Source organism: Doryrhamphus excisus, linkage group LG4 (genome assembly GCF_037039965.1).
Source record: "Doryrhamphus excisus strain RoL-2023G ecotype Guam linkage group LG4, RoL_Dexc_Guam_v1.1, whole genome shotgun sequence".
NCBI classification, from domain to species: domain Eukaryota; kingdom Metazoa; phylum Chordata; class Actinopteri; order Syngnathiformes; family Syngnathidae; genus Doryrhamphus; species Doryrhamphus excisus.
Window position 1 is genome coordinate 13,516,174 of NC_136360.1, and position 18,117 is coordinate 13,534,290.

The 18,117-nt window shown below is 43.1% G+C and overlaps 1 protein-coding gene across 6 annotated transcripts; it reads right to left on the minus strand.

The window, feature by feature from the left end:
• Positions 1 to 909: 909 nt before the first annotated feature.
• Positions 910 to 16,295, minus strand: bcl6aa (BCL6A transcription repressor a). Of its 6 annotated transcripts, none has more exons than XM_078790243.1 (10): positions 16,040 to 16,295; positions 7,275 to 7,367; positions 4,601 to 4,769; positions 4,303 to 4,524; positions 3,280 to 4,230; positions 2,893 to 3,068; positions 2,637 to 2,804; positions 2,433 to 2,563; positions 1,475 to 1,612; positions 910 to 1,402 (listed from the first exon to the last, which is right to left on the minus strand). In XM_078790243.1, the coding sequence occupies exons 1-10, from the start codon at positions 16,065 to 16,067 to the stop codon at positions 1,259 to 1,261; spliced, it is 2,220 nt and encodes a 739-aa protein (XP_078646369.1). In that variant the 5' UTR covers positions 16,068 to 16,295; the 3' UTR covers positions 910 to 1,258. The 6 variants fall into 6 exon arrangements, with proteins under 6 accessions (XP_078646369.1, XP_057929772.2, XP_078646368.1 ...); XM_058073789.2 differs by having other exon boundaries at positions 4,601 to 4,772; XM_078790242.1 differs by having other exon boundaries at positions 4,601 to 4,799.
• Between the last annotated feature and the right edge of the window lie 1,822 nt (positions 16,296 to 18,117).

An 18,117-nucleotide genomic window follows, 5' to 3' on the forward strand; every position in this document is an offset into this window, starting at 1 on the left:
TTTGTTGTGGACCGCCACAGATACGGTCCACAGGGGAAATGCTGAACCTGACTTACAACAGAACACTGCTTTACTGATTGAGGTTTTTGTGTCTTTCCCAACTTCTTTTCACCTTCCATATGTAGCCGTGAGCATTTATGCAGTTTGGGCCGTGCTTTTAATGCGCAAATAAAGACGTCCCCGCTCGTGTGGATACATAGAAATCCATTACCTTTATTTTACATTCATACATCAAGGACATTGTACAATAGTCTCAATTCAGATAGAAAATCCAATCCAAAAACATGTCCTGAAAATTTACAGTGAAGTATTTTGCATGTTTTTCAGGTTGGTGACGAGCATTGAAAAAAAAAAAAAAAACACACACACACACATTCATACACACGGAAGGGAGGGTGTTGTACCTTAACAGAGCTGGAGAGGAATTCTGTCGCCATGGAGAAAAGGCACATTGAATCCACAGTGTATGTACAAAGCAACAATTACACAACTGTACGCCAGGATAGATAACGACCAGAACTGTAAACCTTCAAAAGAAAAGAAAAAAGAACAAAAAACACAACTATACAAATACATTAGAAGCAAAATATTTTCTCAGTCATAACAAACCTTGAAATGCAATTTTAACATCCATGATTGGCTCTGCCAGCAGAGGACAATCCCACAGATATGTATAAATACACAATAGTATGTCACAATGTTTATAGTACAGTCGCCCTCAAGGGAGCAGCTCATGCATAAGCAGTCAGACAGCAGCGCTTCTCTGATATGTTTTTTTTTTCTTTTTTAACGGACAAAACCCAAGACCTCTTCTCACATTTCCACTTAAAAATGTTTAGATGAATCTGTACACGTGTTATTTTTAAAATATACGTACCACCCGTCAGTCAATATTCTCAGAAAATATAAAATACTGTTTTTTTTTCACCTTAAAAATCACAATTTTTTTACATTCCGTCCTTCGACAAAATAAAGCTTTATATGGGTACCTTCAAAGCTTAGAAACACGTACATACATACTTATATAGATCTATTCATATAGAAACCATAAAGTGACTAAGATGCCGGCTGCGGCTCTACGTTCACATGAAGTGGAAACCCGTTTTTCATTTGTTTTACAAGCGTGGCGTAACACGGCCAATTTGATTTGTCCAATGAACACAGTGTGGCACTAACGTTTTGGATGATTGTACACGTCAAAGGGAGGCGGGTCAAGTTAGCCTCTGTCCTCACAGCGATGCCCCTCCCAAGGGCGGGCTCAACAGGCCTTGGTCAGGTCAGTGGGCATGTCGACGGCAGACACGCGGTACTGGATCTTAGTGTTGGTGATGGCGCCGTGTTTCTGCCGCAGGTGCAGTCGTAGTTGACTCTTGTGGCGGAAGTGCAAGTTGCATTTCTCACACTGGAAGCGAAGCGCGATGACACAATGTTAACACTAGATGGTGTCAGAGAGACCGGTAGCGATGGTACCTACATGGTAGGGCTTCTCGCCGGTGTGGATGCGCAGGTGGCTCTTCAGCGTCTGCAGGTGACGGAAGCGCGTCCCGCAGATCTCGCAAGGGTATGGCTTCTCGCCCGTGTGGATAAGAACGTGGGCGCGGAGATGGGCAACCTGGCAACAAACGTCAAGTTAGTAACCTCCATGCACCCATCCTTTTGGTTTATCTGGAGTCAGCCGCCTAAGCAGAGAACTTCCTTCTCCCTGGCTGCTTCATCCAGTCCCTCCCTGTGGACCCTGAGGCATTTCCAGTCCAGAGACAGACGCCCTATAACGGGTCCTGGGTCTTCCCTGAGGTCCCTTACCGGTTGGAAGTGCCTTGAACACTTCCCCAGGGAGGCATCTGGCAGGCATCCTTACCAGATGCCCGAGCCACCTCGTCTGGCTGTACTCTGACTTTCTCCTGGGTGACAGTACTTCTCACTTTACCTCTAAGGGAGAGCTAAGCCACCCTAGGAGGAAACTCTTGGTTGATTGTGTCTCGTTTACTGGGAAATGGCACCAGAGAGAATTTCCAGTATTCATTCATCTTTGTCTTTGATGCAGAACTCAATAAAGTTCTCCTGAGATATTGCCGTTAACTCTTTTACACGGGTATCCCGGAACCAGATAAGACGCGCAATCAAATATTTGTCAGACAGTGGCTTTCAACACAACAGGGCGGTCTGTCGGGTGTTAAATTAGACATCACTGTAGTGCCGTCCTTGCCTCTGATACTACTCCAAAGGTGGGAAATGGCTGGGTTGATGCAGGAGGCAGTAAAAACGGTTGGTACCCGTGTACTGTGGCGGCGAGGTAGTTTCAATCATCAAAAGTCTAAAGTCTCAATCTTGGTGCTACAGTAAGCGTCTAGGGTTTAAGTATTTGCTGTTACTACCATTAAAAACTTTACTAAAACCGCACTGTGTAAAGCCAAACAAAGTAAGAGGCTCACCTGTACAAAACGAGCCCCGCAGGTCTCGCATTTGTATGGCTTCTCTCCTGAGTGGATGCGAGTGTGAGTCTTGAGGTTGGCTGGTCTGTTGAACTGAGCACCACAGATGTTGCAGCGATACGGTTTCTCTCCTACAAAAATCACAGTAGGTGAGCAACGGGACAAAATGGACAAAATGGACTGAGGCTTCCTGATCTGGCGCACCGGTGTGGACAGTCTTGTGGCTGGCGAGGTTCCCCTTGTAGCGGAAGGCGGCCTGGCAGCGGTCACACTTGTACGGCTTGTCGCTATGGACTTGGAGCGTGTGCTGTTTGAGCGCTTCCTCTTCGGCGAACTTTGAGTCGCATTCGTTGCAGAAGAAGGTGCCATTTTCTGTTTGGTGAAAAAGAGCGGATGTGAATTACGCGCCGTACGTTTCAGATTAATGCCATGTCTTTTTTTTGTACGATTGGCGACTCACCACAGCTGGAGTCAGAATACTCTGAGTGAAGTTCGGCCATGTCCTCAGCCAATCGTGACCTGGATGGGCAGACTTCAGAGTGCTGCGGAGACTGGGAGCCGCATGATGAGCAGTTGAGGCGGTTCAGGTAGCGTGACGGGTGACCCTCGACATTCCGCAGTGACCCCTCCAGTGCACTTCAGACAAGACAAAACATTATGATAAACTTCCATTCATTGACCAGCTTTCTCCTGCTCATGAGCGAGCTGGAATCGAAGCACGGATTGTCCCCGTCCACCTCAGGGACACAAGAGTCCCTCCAGCTAACTTGCTAACTTTCGCTTTTACAAAAGACAATGATAATTGTGTGACGTGATTTAAGACTTTACACTATGAATGACTGCTTACCTGCTGATGATGTTGTTAAGCCGGCTGGTCTGCGGTACAGGATGATCCTCGATACTCTTCCTTGTGGTTTGGGACTCAAGATTCTCAGAGTCCCCGGGATGTAGGTACGACTGCAGGCCGAGGCGCTGAGGGGAGCACAACCCAGGGTCCCGCAGGCTGGCCTCCTCCTCCTTTGCGCTCTGGTTCAGCACTATGAACTTGTACTTCTTCCAGTTTCGAGCTTTGGGGTCCTGAGTACCCGGCGGAGCCTGGGTGCCTGAGGCCGCCTGCGAGAGACCGGCATTCTTGCTGCTGCTAGACTCCGTCGGGGAGTTTGGCTGGCAGTCCGATTTGAGTGGGCTTTGCGGGCTGCTCATGAGGCTCTTGCGTCCAGCAGCGGAGATTCCAAGTGGGTAGTGATGATGGATCAGCTCCCCCTCAGCCGGCGGAGTGTGGTCTTTGTCTTTGTGGTGCTCCAGGGTCAACACGGGGAAGACGCGCTTCCTCGCACTGAGGCCAACGGGAAGGTTGATTCCCTCGTGGCTTTCCTTCCTCACATCTTCGTCTCGCCCCACCTCCCTGGGAGCGAAGTTGGTGGCATGAAGGATGCTGGAGGATGCGGAGGAACCAACCGCTCGGGCGTACTCAGCCCTGCTGACGGCGGCACCGTCGAGAGGGTGCTTGTGGTGAATCCCGCTCCGAGAGAGGTCTGCAAAAGTGTTTTTGGCATCTGTCAGCTTGCAGAGAGGGAAAGGGAATCCTGGCATGGGGAACTGCCCATAGAGATGGTAGTTGCTGGGTGTGCTGACTCCGTTGAGCACGGTGGCGCTATAAGGTCTCGCATCCCTGAACGGAGCCATGCGGCTGTGCAAAGTATCAACCACATCATGAGGGCGATACGCGTGGATGTCCTGAGACAAAACTAGAGGACTGACCAGGAACTCATCTCTGGGAAGCTTGGCAGTCGGATCACTGCGGAAGAAGAGACACCATGAAGCACCTTTGTCCTAAAATGTGATTTCTAGAGATATCAAATCTACGAACCTGGATTTGATGAATCTATGACAGGTGTCCACCACATGGTCCATCTGCAGGTAGATGGCAGTGTTCATAATGGCCATGATCAGACTCTCCTTGAGCGTCAGACGGGACGTGTACATGAACTCCAGCAGGATGGCGAAGCCCTCCGGGTCCACCTTCGGGTCCAGGCTGATTGCGTTAAGGTTGCACTTGTGGGAGTCGGTGAAGATGGTGTAAAACAGCCCACTGAGAACACGACAAACACAACCATGAGACATCTGCCACGATCCGGGACAAGAGTCCGAACACAAGGAGCACACACCTGCAAGCCATGAGAACCGTCTTGTGAGCACGGAACTGCTGCCTGTTGACCAGGATGGTGACATCGGTGAGAATATCCCGACTCCGCAAGCGGTTCAGGTTGAGCAGAACGTCGCTGGCGTGGCGCGTGAACTGTATGCAGCTGTCTGCTGCGCAAGACATCTTGCAGACTTCTGGAAACGCCGAAACACTTTGTTTACCTTAAAAGTTACACATTTCACAGCATGTAACACACCATGCTTTGCTGTGTAGTTACATCTTAATGACATGGAATTAAGCCATGACGAGAGAATGTTCAGCAAGCAGCCAGAAGATGGCGCCATGTGGTTAAACTAAAGCCTGTTTAGACATTTAAATTTACACCCTTCTGACCCCCCCTCTCCCCCTCCAGCCCCCCTCTACTTTCTCTTTGAGCGAAACGCAGCCTGACAGATGAGGACAACAAATTATTTAAATGAATTAAAAACTGGAGAGCGAGCTTATTGGCCGGAAAGGCAAAGTGCGTGACAGAATTCTGTAATAAATCAACTTTTTACATGCAATACGCAGACAAGACGAAGGTTGATCTAATTTCAGTCATCGCAGCATCATTTGGAAATATTGTTGTATTGTTTCAACTGTACGTTCTGCCAAAAAACAAACAAACATTTGTATGAAAAGTGACATGAATCAAATTAATTAAAAAACATGCAATTTAACGATTACAGGCAAATTTAAATCCGATTTGACTTTTTAAAAGCAGCACAACATCATTATTATATTTTTTACATATTTCCAGTCATTCTGTGTAAACGAAGAGCTGTGATTTACAATTTTTTCGTGATGTTTTCACCCGTGGAAAAACATTAACCTTTCCCCAAGTCGTTTCAAAAACCAAACTTGTCTGGCATATTATTTACAGTACCTTTCATTTTTTAATACATGACCGTCTAGTACTGCGTGTACTTTTACATATTTGTAATGTAAACGATAACTTGTCACTGTTGACATGACGCGACACGAAAAAGTTAAACATGCAGGACACTTTTTATCGGACGTGGAGACTTTTTTGAAGAGAAACCACCGGAACAAGCAGCAGCGTCATTCATATATACGCAACAGTGTCATTTTTAAAGATATATAATATTCAAATACACACAAGTACATGGACTAAAATCGGTAACATGCCAAAGAGCAAAGTTGGAATGACAGCAGCATTAAACAACAACCGTGCACCCAAGCCCCACTTCGGGCCTCGCTGCAGCCGTCTCATGCGCGCCCCAAGGCGGACTGAGCCGCCAAGGACCCGGTGTCTGCAGCGGAGGAGAGCCGCGCGCGCGGCGTGCCGGAGCTGGGGTGTCGGCTCTGACAGCTCCGGCACGCCGCGCCTCCTGTCATCGCTCCGGAGCTCGCAGAGTCCCGCGGAGCGTGCCCGGCAAGAGCACAGCAAACGTTACATTCCCGACACAACAAGCTGCCACTAAATTAGAATGAAAAAAAGTGAAATTTAAAAATCACCTGGTAGCGCTTTCCTAGAAACTTCTTGCATCACCACTTCTAAGAAGACCAGTTCTAAGAATCACACCAGCTCAATTCTCGGAATTTGAGCCCGGGACCGTACCAACGTCTCCTGGCGAAGGAGAGGACACCGATCTTTCTTTGGCCTCAATTTCTCACTTTTAAAGTCTTCTCATTGGTATTTCTTTACTAACACAGTTCTTAACGCTTCTCTAAACACACCGCCGATCACCAGCTGGCTTTAAAATTAGTATTTTGACTTAAAATAACGAAGTACACTTTAACTCTCTAGCCCGGAATCCCCTGTGTTGTTGGTTCAGTCCAAAGTCTGCTAACGTCACCGTCTTGAAGCCCCGCCCCCCCGTGGAGCTTCTGAGAAGTAGTTGTCACATAAGAGCAGAGCCTGAACGCATTCGGGCTGAAGTCTTCATTAGCTTCATTACCTTCATTAGCTTCTTCTGCTTCATTGGCTTCTCGCCACCCGCACGTCGAGTCTTCACTGGGGGTTTGTGATCGCCAAAAATAGCATTTTTTTTAAATTTAAGGCTCTCTATCTTGCCTTGGATATGTCTGTCTTTTGTAGAGCGTTATTGTACTTGTTGCATGCCCGTGAACGCATCATTGATCTGCAAGCATGGCAGCATAACGACTTCAATTGTTTTGCAATGAATTTTCAATTTTAAGTGTCTTTTCATGCCCTACCGTGTTTCCAGCATATTTAGAACACTTTTATTTTATATTTTTTTGTTTAATTTTTCCAAATCATTCGGACTCAACTCACATTTGCACTCAAAATCATGCAACTCTCATTGTAAATGCTGTTGATTTGCAAACTTTATACAATTGCATTTTATAACAAAATAAAAAAAAATCATAAAATCATAGCTCAGTGCAGCTAATGACCAATGTTTAAAAAATGGGAGTTCAATCATTTAGTGGAACTGTAAGTTGTAATATTTTCTATTTTGTGTCTTTCTTTTCCTACAAAGCACATACTGTAAATGTAGTGAATATATTCGTAGCTAAAATCTCCCAGAATAAACTTTTATTCTCAACGTTTCACCACGTTTGTGTTGTTTGGTAACTTTTAAGCCCGCCACAATGTTAAGTGACAATCATAGAAGTGCATAATGAGTAGTGGAGCGGTTTGTAGTAAACTTACTACCAAAATGACTCACCGTGGAAACTTTGCTTGTGGTGATTCCAAAGCAGGGATTCCCCCTCTTTTCTCGTCCCGTCGGCTCCTTGGCACAGCAGCAACATTTGCTGGGCTGTGGGGCCACAAACAGGACAGATTCAGTTCCCAAATACTTATTTGCTTGTGGATATGTTACATCTGTCCTCTCAAAGTCATGCAAATTGTGATTCGTTTAACTTATGAGGAAGCTTTTATGGGCATACCTGCACAATGTAATAATGAAAATGCTGCAGATGTTATTATTATGTTTGTAGTTTGCAGTATGCAGATTCGGTTGTAATATTTTGGTTTTGACTTTATGGAGTAGATTCTGCAGAAAAAAATATATCATAGCTGGTTGTCAGAGTGCAGGACCAGGGCAGCGGAGCCAACTCGCCCAGGTTGGCGAGACTCACAGGGGGAAATCAGGTTGTAATTATTTTTATTTATTTAGTTAGTTATTTTGTTCAATATGAGAGGGTACAATTTTTATTTCAATATTTGAAATTGTTGTTAAACTGCTACAAATAAATGAATGTGTGGAAAATACTGTTTTTGCAGTTTTTTAAATACATTTTTTATTAAGAGAGGGAAAAAAATCCAAACCTACATGGCTCAAAGTGGAAAAAGTACACCCCCCACCCCCCAACACAACCCAACTTCACTGAGATGAATTGATATCTACAGTATCAGTGTGGAAAAGGTTATGAGGCCATTTGTTTTAGGACTCCAGCCAGTGGTGAACCTTCCCAGGAGTGGCCGACCAACCAAAATGACCCCAAGAGACCCCAACGCCAACTCATCCAAGAGGTCACAAAAGACCCTGCAACAACATCTTCAAAGAACTGCAGGCCTCACTTGCCTCACTTAAGGTCAGTGTTCATAACTCAACCATTAGAAAGACACTGGGCAAAAACCGGCTGAATGGCAGAGTTCCAAGACCAAAAGGCTCGTCCCAATTTGACCAGAAAACACCTTTGGGAAAATACTCTGTGGTCTGCTGAGACAAAGGGTGAACTTTTTAGAAGGTGTGTCTCCCATTTCATCTGGTGTAAAAGTAACACCGTATTTCAGAAAAAAAACATCATAGCAACAGTAAAATATGGCGGTGGTAGTGTGATGGTCCTGGGCTGTTTTGCTGCTTCAGGACCTGGAAGACTTGCTGTAATAAATGGAACCATGAATTCTGCTGAAGGAGAATGTCCGGCCATCTGTTGGTGACCTCAAGCTGAAACCAACTTGGGTTCTGCAGCAGGACAATGATCCAAAACACACCAGCAAGTCCACCTCTGAATGAATGAAGAAAAACCAAATGAAGACTTTGGAGTGGCCTAGTCAAAGTCCTGACCTGAATCCTATTGAGATGCTGTGGCATGACCTTAAAAAGGCTTCATGCTGGAAAAGCCTCCAATGTGACTGAATGACAACAATTCTGCAAAGATGAGTGGGACAAAATTCCTCCACAGCGCTGTAAGAGACTCATTGCAAGTTATCACAAACGCTTGATTGCAGTTGTTGCTGCTAAGGGTGGCCCAACCAGTTATTAGCTTTAGGGAGCAATCACTTTTTCACATAAGGACATGGAGATTTGGACTTTTTCCTCCCTTAATAATGAAACATTTCATTTCTAAAATGCATTTTGTCAATACCGGTGTCGGAATATAGTCACTATGGCGTCTTTTCGTGTGTTTCTTGGCTAAAAGCGAGTGTCTGTTCCGTTTCCAGCCTTGATAAGAACGGATTTGATGCATTTCTTGACTTTAAGCAGATGAAACAACGCATCCCGTAATGATCAATAGGAGATGTTAAACTGGCGTGAGCAGCCTCCTCTTCCTCCTACTCCTCCTCCCCCTCCTACTCCTCATTAAGCAGCGTTACATGACCCAAATGAACAAGACGCAGCCTGCAAAAAAAAAAAAAAACCCAAAAAACCTTAACCCTTTGTGTGCTGACGCACGCCGCTGTAATGCGACTGACATTCCCCCTGAGGAATGCCCGAGCATCCGCCCATCTGCATCCGGCATCCCGCTAAAAAACACTCCAGGTGTAAACAAACCACTGGGGAGGGGAGGAGGAGGGGCGGGTGAAAAAAAAAAAAACGCCTCCAAAATAATTAAGACGCACGCTCGTGCAGCAATCCCCGATTCAGCACAGCCAAATAAAGAGTCTAAACAAAGAGCAGCGTCAACTTTATTTCAATCCACTCGGGGGATGTGTGTGTGCATGTGTGTGTGTGTGTGTGTGTGTGTGTGCATGTGTGTGTAGGGGGTGTTATGCATAATGCACGGCCACAAACCATCCAGGAGTTTGAAGGCACATGTGTACTGTACTTTCACTCAGACTTCAGAAAGATGAGATGACGAACGCTACAATCTTCTTCTCTTTTGTCTTCTTGGTCTCCTTTCTATTCTTTTTCCTCCTTCTTCTCCTTTTCTGTCTTCTTCTCTCCCTTTCTCCCTGTTCAGGGCCTTTTGTAGGAGTGAGAAAGTGCTTTCTATGGGTCAGGGCCTCTTTCACAGCGAGGTTCCATAAAGATGGGACCTTTATTTGTATTTGCCTGTCTTGGCTGGAGAAGGCAGGGAAGTCACTCATTGCCACCGCGTCTGGTGCAAGCTCTAAATTGCTCAACGGCCAGCGACGTTCGCTTTCAAGACAACAAGAAGGGGAGCGAGTGTAGAAAGTTCATGTTCAGCCTCTGTAACGGACAACTCACTCGTTCCCGCTCTGTGCTGCAGTGTAATGTATTGTCTGTGTGAAAGGTGCTGTGGTTAAACGGGAGAGGGACGAGCCTTCACATGTTCCTGCGTGTTAGCGGCAAGGCATTTGGCGTAGAAACGATTCAAACTACAAAACCTGCACTTGGGACACATAGAATCTTGGGATAGAAGGCTGCGTTTGTTCAAACTGGGACTCTAACGACATGACGGGCCTTCTAAATGAGTGCAGCTTGAGCATGGAGGTCTGAGATCAGCACCCAGCCTCGCAAAGGTCACAAAATGTCACAAAGTGCGTGCAGGTATGGATGCCAACAAGGTTGGTTGTTGGTTCGACTGCCTGCTGCTTGCTAGCTGACCCAATAGAAATGCCCATTGACAAAAGCCTCAGGCCCGGAGGTTGCCTCACTTTTTTTTTTCTTCCCTCCCCGCACACAAACTGCACACTTTTGTCTCGTTTGGCAGCAAATTTCTGCCAACTTCAGTGTTCATTGTCAGCAAAGATGTGAGTGTGGAGTTTTTGTTCTGAGAGGCATGATGCAACCCGGCTGTAACACCCAAACAGATAACGCTGTTAGCGACCCGGTGCCTTTTTTTTTCTCTCTCTCTTCTCTTTCTTAAGTTCCTCGCTTTAAAACACTTTTCTTTTCATATTTGTACTTTCTTTTTTTTACCCCTGGCAGGCCACAGTGGCTGTCCTCTTTTGTCCCATCATCATCTCTCTTTGACTTCATTAGCCTGCACTTGACTTCTTGGCTTTTTCATCACTTCCACCTTTTCTGTTATGGGACACTAAGCTTTTTATTCATTGAAAAACACCAGCCAGTGAGGTAGGAGGTAGATAAAAGACCAAAATATTACAAACATCACGCTAGTATGATGACAGCTACAAAGATACGGCAATGACTTTATCATCTAATTGGACAAAAAGGTGACTAAAAATTACAAAATCAAAACAAATGTTTATATAATACAAATTAACTTTTAGATGGGAGGACCATAGGAGCACCCGTTGCTCGTTGAGAAGTTTAATTTATGGTAATGGTAATGGTTTTATTTAATTTGAACATGCATCAGATTACAATTGAGTGCATCCCATAATCATTTCACAGTTCCACATGTCCAGCATTTATGTGCATACAGTGGTGTGAAAAAGTGTTTCCTGGCTTATTTTTTGCACGTTTGTCACACTTGAATGTTTCAGACCATCAAACAAATGGAAATATTAGTCAATGACAACACAACTGGACACAAAAAGCAGTTTTTAAATGAAACTTTTTATTATTAAAGGAGAAAATATAAGCTTTGGACTCCAGCCAACCACAATGAGAGCCATTATCCACAAATGGTGAAAACGTGGAACAGTGTTGAGCCTTCCCAGGAGTGGCTGGCCAACCAAAATGACCCCAAGAGTGCAGTGACAACTCATACAAGAGGTCACAAAAGACCCCACAACAACATCAAAAGAACTGCAGGCCTCACTTGCCTCAGTTAAGGTCAGTGATGACTCCACCATAGGGAAGAAACTGGGCAAAAATGGCCTGCATAGCAGAGTTCCAAGACCAAAACCATTGCTGAACAAAAAGAAGGCTCGTCTCAGAACATTTTGACCTTTGGGAAAATACTTTGGCCTGACACAGCATTCCAGAAAAGGAACATCAAATCAACAGTAAAATATGGTGGTGGTAGTGGGGTGGATTTTTCCTCCCGTAATAATAAAAAGTTTCATTGAAAAAATGCATTTTGTGTTCAGTTGTATAGACTTTCACTAATATTTACATTAAAAAATTTTTTTGGCTGCTTGGCGCCCCTGTGGTTAGTACGCCTCACAGCTAGGATACCCGAGTTCAATTCCACCCTCGGCCATTTCTGTGTGGAGTTTGCATGTTCTGCGTGGGTTTTCTCCGGGTACTCCGGTTTTCTCCCACATTCCAAAAACATGCTAGGTTAATTGGCGACTCCAAATTGTCCATAGGTAGGAATGTGAGTGTGAATGGTTGTTTGTCTATATGTGCCCTGGGATTGGCTGGCCACCAGTCCAGGGTGTACCCCGCCTCTCGCCCGATAAATTTCAGTATGTGGTCCCCACCGCCTTAGATTGTGCATGTGTACCTAATATACAATTACTGTATATGATGACTTGACAATATGATGATGACTTTACAATAATACTACTACTAATAGAGGCTTGGTTTTATGTAACAGCCTCAAATACAAACTTTCTTTACATTTTTAGGGCACTGCAGTTACATTTCTGTGCCTAATGTTATTGTATATACTTGTCAATGCACGTTCTTGCAGCCTGCATGAGTGTCGTGTGTGGGATTTGATTGTTCCAATTGCATTAAACAAGTGAAAACACATCCTCAGGTGCCATGTCAGTTAAGATCACCAGGTGCTAAAAACCACGACAAAAGTCTTTCATGCACCTGGAAAGCCACCCGTGCATACGTGCTGTCTGACTGCGCTGGTCTTCCAGCTCTCACTTTTGTCTGCATGAACAACCTTGACTCGGGCATCAAGGTGAGAGGCGGAGCCAGGGCGTGCTGCTTGGCCGGAATTCCAATTTGTAGAAATCAAAGCGTGTGGAATCAAGAGTTTTCACCAGGCAGGAATGCGGCCCGTAAATGTGACTTGCTGGAATTTTCCACATGTGGCTCAGGTGGGGTCGGGGTGGTGGGTGCGCCCCCTTCAGGATGACAAAGCCACTTCTTGCCTCTGGAGGAAACCCGTTTGGTGCCTGCATGGATCCACTGGAGGCTTCGTACGCACTCCAAAGCAGCTCCTGTTTCCTTGGACCAGTTAGGGGGAGTCAAACGTGCCCCCTCCACTCCCATCAACTTTCCCAGCACATGTTGCTCAATGGGCCTCCTTCCTTCTATCATCACTGATTATATCACTGTGTTTGGAATTGGAAACAAGTGTCCCCTTCTGCAAGCATTTTTTGGTCCATTTGTGCTTTGAGCACGGGGAACAGAAAAAGGTCTTCTCCAAACCCCAATGTCTTGCTAACGGGGAGAAAGGAAAAGTCTCCTCAGATGCAAAAGTGACCTTTTAATGGCGTTCTAACTTGTCTTTTTATGACATCACAAAAGGAAAAACCTCCTTCCCCGTGGACCCGCCCCTTGTATAGGTAAAACATTTGGTTTACAAAAAATAAAAGAAAAGGCTTTACTACACATCTTAAAATGCAACTCTGCCAACTATATAGGCGTTGGAACTGTAAGTTTGAAAAATCGGCTAACCTAGCATGATGTTCAAATGTATTGTCAGCACTTTAGCCCACTTCAGTATGCTACTGTTGCTAACATTTGTTATTTTTTTTTAAAAAGCAGGCTTCACTACACATCTTAAAATGTAATTTGGCGTTCTGTCAACTATGTATCTGTCGGTCAGATACAGATGTGGTAGCAGGTAGTTTATGTTGTTTTACTTCTGGGAATAGGCTAACCTAGCATGATGTTCAAATGTATTGTTAGCAATTTAGCTCACTTCACTATGCAAGTGTTGCTAAAGTTTGTTAATGCTACATTGTTGTATGTGATACATAGCATCTATTATGTTGTTTTTTTAAAAAAAGCAGGCTTCACTACACATCTTAAAATGTAGTTTGGCGCTCTGCCAACTATGTATCTGCCAGTCAGATACAGATGTGGTAGCTGGGAGTTTATTTTCTTTTACTTCTGGGAATAGGCTAACCTAGCAAGATATTCAAATTATTGTTAGCACTTTAGCTCACTTCACGATGCTACTGTTGCTAACGTTTGTTAATGTTGTTGTATGTGATATGTAGCATGTATTACGTTGTTGCAGTGTAAAAGTCAAAAGTGGATGAAAGTAAAATTTCTTTTAAAAAAGTAGGCTTCACTACACATCTTAAAATGTAGTTTGGCACTCTGTCAACTACGTATCTGTCAGTCAGATACAGATGTGGTAGCTGGGAGTTTATTTTGTTTTACTAGCACTTTAGCTCACTTCACTATGCTGCTGTTGCTAACGTTTGTTAATGCTACATTGTTGTATGTGACATATAGCATCTATTATGTTGTTTTAAAAAGAAAGTAGGCTTCACTACACATCTTAAAATGTAGTTTCGCTCTGCCAACTACGTATCTGTAACCTAGCATGATGTTCAAATGTATTGTTTACACTGTAGCTCACTTCACTATGCTCATGTTGCTAACATTGTTATGTTGTTGTATGTGATATAGTGATACAGTGTATATGTAGAAAGTAGAGTACACAATCGGTCTTTGCCTGGACAAAAATAATTGTGCTTTTAATTTGAATGGAATTATTTTTTTATGGAGTGGTGCAAGCAACCAACAAGGCAACAGAAATGGAACACACAACAGGACCAACTGCACCACACTGACTATGCGGGTATCATAGTATGAAAACCCGCAAGGCATGCTGGGTAAAGACGCCCTAGTTAGTCTTTAATGTCTTTTCATGAAAGAGGTGATCTCCACTTGTAATTAAGGGGTGACGGCAGGTCCAGCATCCACACAAGTTGAGAACCGCTGATCTAAATTGCAGCATCAAGACCAGATTCAGGTTTCCAGGAACCACCTTGGTCCCCCCTTCGGGCCTACAAATGGAGCAGTAAATGCGGCAACATGACGACCGCCCTGGTAATCTTCCAATATGCTAAAATCTCCTGCGAGAGACGCGGGGCATTAACTTGTATTTGGATATTGGGCCGCCAGGATGGAGATGACATCTGCCTTCATTAGTGTAAAGGTGGCTTTCTTTGCGGCAGCCAAAAAGCATTAGAGCCATTCCAATCCCACACAGACGCGTGGGATTGGCCGGGATGAGCCCGATCCCGAACCCGACCCCAACCCGACCCTGTCCACATCTTAGATTAGTACTTGCACATATGTCATGGAGGACTTATACTACACGATGTGTTGCTTGTGTACATTTGTGCACATGTATGTGTATTGTTCTTCAAGTGATGCTAGCGAGTAGTCAAGCTTTTTGCGGCCTTCCTTAAAGAAGAAGCCAATTGGCTCGTGTTAAACGTGTGCTGTCCATGCGGCGCCATCACCCTGTCCGATATTCAGCCGTCATTTGCCTGTCAGGTGTCCCGATGCTTTGCATGCTGGCTCATGTTAGATACTCTACTGTATGTTTATGTATCAACTTTGCCACAAAAGTATTGCAATATTTATAGAATTATCATCAGTTTCATAAAATGTCTATATTTAACGACGGACATTTAAACATGGAAATGAATGATCCTGAAACTTATTGCCTAATAAGGCATTATCCACCATTTATGGCATGTTTATCTGTTTATATTAATTATACAACTGTATTGAAAATATAATGTTTAAATTCTTATTCATTTGCACATTATTATGTATTTTTTTATTTACTCTATTATTGGATATTTTGCTTTTTAATTGATTTATGTATGAGTGGTCAACAAACAATGAACTCAATGAACTCTACAATCACACATATTTTAAAAAGTTGGTTTAAAAAATCATACAATACAGGTCCTCTACAAGTGATGAACTCTAATATGACATCTTTATTTTTTAATGATTTTCAAAAACAATTATGTAATGTTAGTTTTTATTTTATGATCATGAATTATTAATGTATTACTTTACTAATTAATAATTTCTTATATACAGCAGAAGGTATCTACAGATGATTAACCACTTTACAGCTATATCCTTTTCTTTTACATCCAAACCAAAAGGTCATTTTCTCCATGTCAAACACAGGAATTGAAGAAATGATTCATAATTATTGAACCACAGAGAGGAGGTAGGATTAATTAAATTCTGCTTCGACCTGCTCCTTTTCGAACAATCCCTGAGCTGTACTTCAATGTCACCTTGTATGCAAAAAGTCATGGCCACAAATACTTCATAGAATTTAAAATAAACAGGAATTTTTGTAATATTAATAAATACATAAAATTTCTCAAAATAAAATGTCTATAGTTGTAGCTTTTATAATTTTTTGGATGATTGAATAAATAAATGAAAAAAAATATATAATTGTTTTATTTGAAATTAGGAAGCCATCTCACCTTTTTTCTGCTGGAGGGAGTGAGGCATGCTGGGTATTGAAGTCTCCAGTGGAGTCAGGAAGTGACAGGGGCCTTCTAAAGTCTGAAGATTGGAGGTCCAACCGCTGAAGGTAAGAACCGGCGCACCCGATGTAAATCTCGTGCAGGATTGGTAGACCGACGGTTTTCAGCTCAACTCAAGCAGGTTCTGGTGGACTGAGGCTTCATCGATTGTAGCGCTAAGCTGCTCGGCTTTTCCGTGAATGCGACACAAGCGTGGGACAAGTGCCGATTTTTTTTTTTGGGGTGGGGGGTGGGGGTAGAGATTAAAGCAGCTAGTAAAATAATCCCAGTTTTTCTATGTATAATTCATTTGAGAGAAGAGTCTAAAATCCCATTAGAGAGCAGGAGCGGCAGACTAGCTGTGCCTTTAGCATAGCGAGCGAACGAGCATGGATATCAGCCATCTGCCGGATCAGACTTTTTTCCTATAGACACATTGTTTGATAAACACAGCTTTTATACAACAAACATTTCAGTGTCCTCCAGCAGTAATCTACCTCAGATTATCTCAATCCATGGAATGAGATATTGCTCTTTATGACTTGTCTCCCGGGAGGGAGGGTGCTTTATTACATCACACCAGCTGTCACTTGGACCTGCGCCGCCAGTGGGAAGGTGAGCAACTTGGCCACTGAGAATTTGGGCAGGAAAATCCTGAAAAAACCCAGAGGTCATCCAGCGGAGCCGCTAAGGTCATACTGTACACTATTGTGGAAAAATGTGACAGAGGTTGCACAGAAAGCCCAAATCTTTCGAGATCACAATCATACAGGGGCCCAGAACCCCCCATCGGTAGTGGAAGTAGTGGTAACGTCATTGGGATACACCTATTTCAACTACAACGTTGCATGGTTTGATGTCCATGCAACGTTTTTATGTTAGCTGCTACAATAATAATATGGCTGTAGCTTGGTTAATATAGAAGTCAGTTATGTAAATTGAACACATGCAAACTCCACACAGTGATGTCCAATGGAGAGTCGAACCCAGGTCTTCCAGATCTCCTGACATGTGAACCACTAGGCCACCAGTACAGCTGATATGTCAACAAATCATCGCATCATCTAAACCAGAGTCTAAAAATATAATTTAACAAGAAAACAGGGGGAAAAAACCCTGCAAAAATCTGTAGTACTTTTAAAAGAATAAAGTAAAAATATCAATATTTAGTTGCATATTGTTGGGACATTTTTTGGAAAGTTGTAATATTATCATTTTTAGGGGGAACATTAGGTTGCAGAAAGGACAACGGGCAAAATTTACAAGAAGAATATTGAAATAGTTGAATAAAAAAAACTGCAAAAATGTGAAAAAAATTGCTGTACTTTCATGAGAATACGATAAAAATATGGTTGTGGTAATTTTCAGTTTCATTTTATTTGAACATGCGTACAAATTACAATGGAATACATCACATAGTACAATTGACAGTTCCACATGTCTGAAAAGAGTGCCCCCCCCATCTGTTTCACATCTATTGCAATACATTTATTCACTTTGTGTATTTCATGTGAGGATTTGTATTTTTTTTAACATAGAAGATGATAAGATAAAGTTACAGTTAGAAAATCTCCTCTCTTGTAGAAAAGTCTTTTATAACATTTTTAGGTAACAGGTTATTGTTAGTTTGATGCACGATTTTAGTTGTGATTTTAATAAAAAATAATAAATAAATAAATAAATAAATAAAATAATAAAAACAAATAACAAAAGAATTTGTATTTTTTCTATAAGCAGATTATCGTCACTGGTCTCTTTTGCAGTACATTTAGGGAATACGTTTATAGTTATTACCCAATATTGCCACACAATAATAAAACATTTTAGGAAAAGAAAATTTTAAAACTTTATTTCAGAAGAAAGTTGAAATATTGAGTAATTAAGAATACACGCAACAAAAATGGCAATAAAAGAAGGTCCAAACTATTAATATTCATTAATATTAAACTATTAGGGCAGCACGGCGGTCGTGTGGTTAGCGTGCAGACCTCACAGCTAGGAGACCTGGGTTCAATTCCACCCTCTGCCATCTCTGT

Coding starts and splice junctions, on each gene's coding strand:
- bcl6aa (XM_078790242.1), bottom strand. CDS start 16,067: ATGCCTCACTCCCTCCAGCAGAAAAAAG. Junction 4,800..7,274: donor CCACAAGCAAAGTTTCCACG/GTGAGTCATTTT, acceptor GTAACTTTTAAG/GTAAACAAAGTGTTTCGGCG. Junction 4,231..4,302: donor CATAGATTCATCAAATCCAG/GTTCGTAGATTT, acceptor CTTCTTCCGCAG/TGATCCGACTGCCAAGCTTC.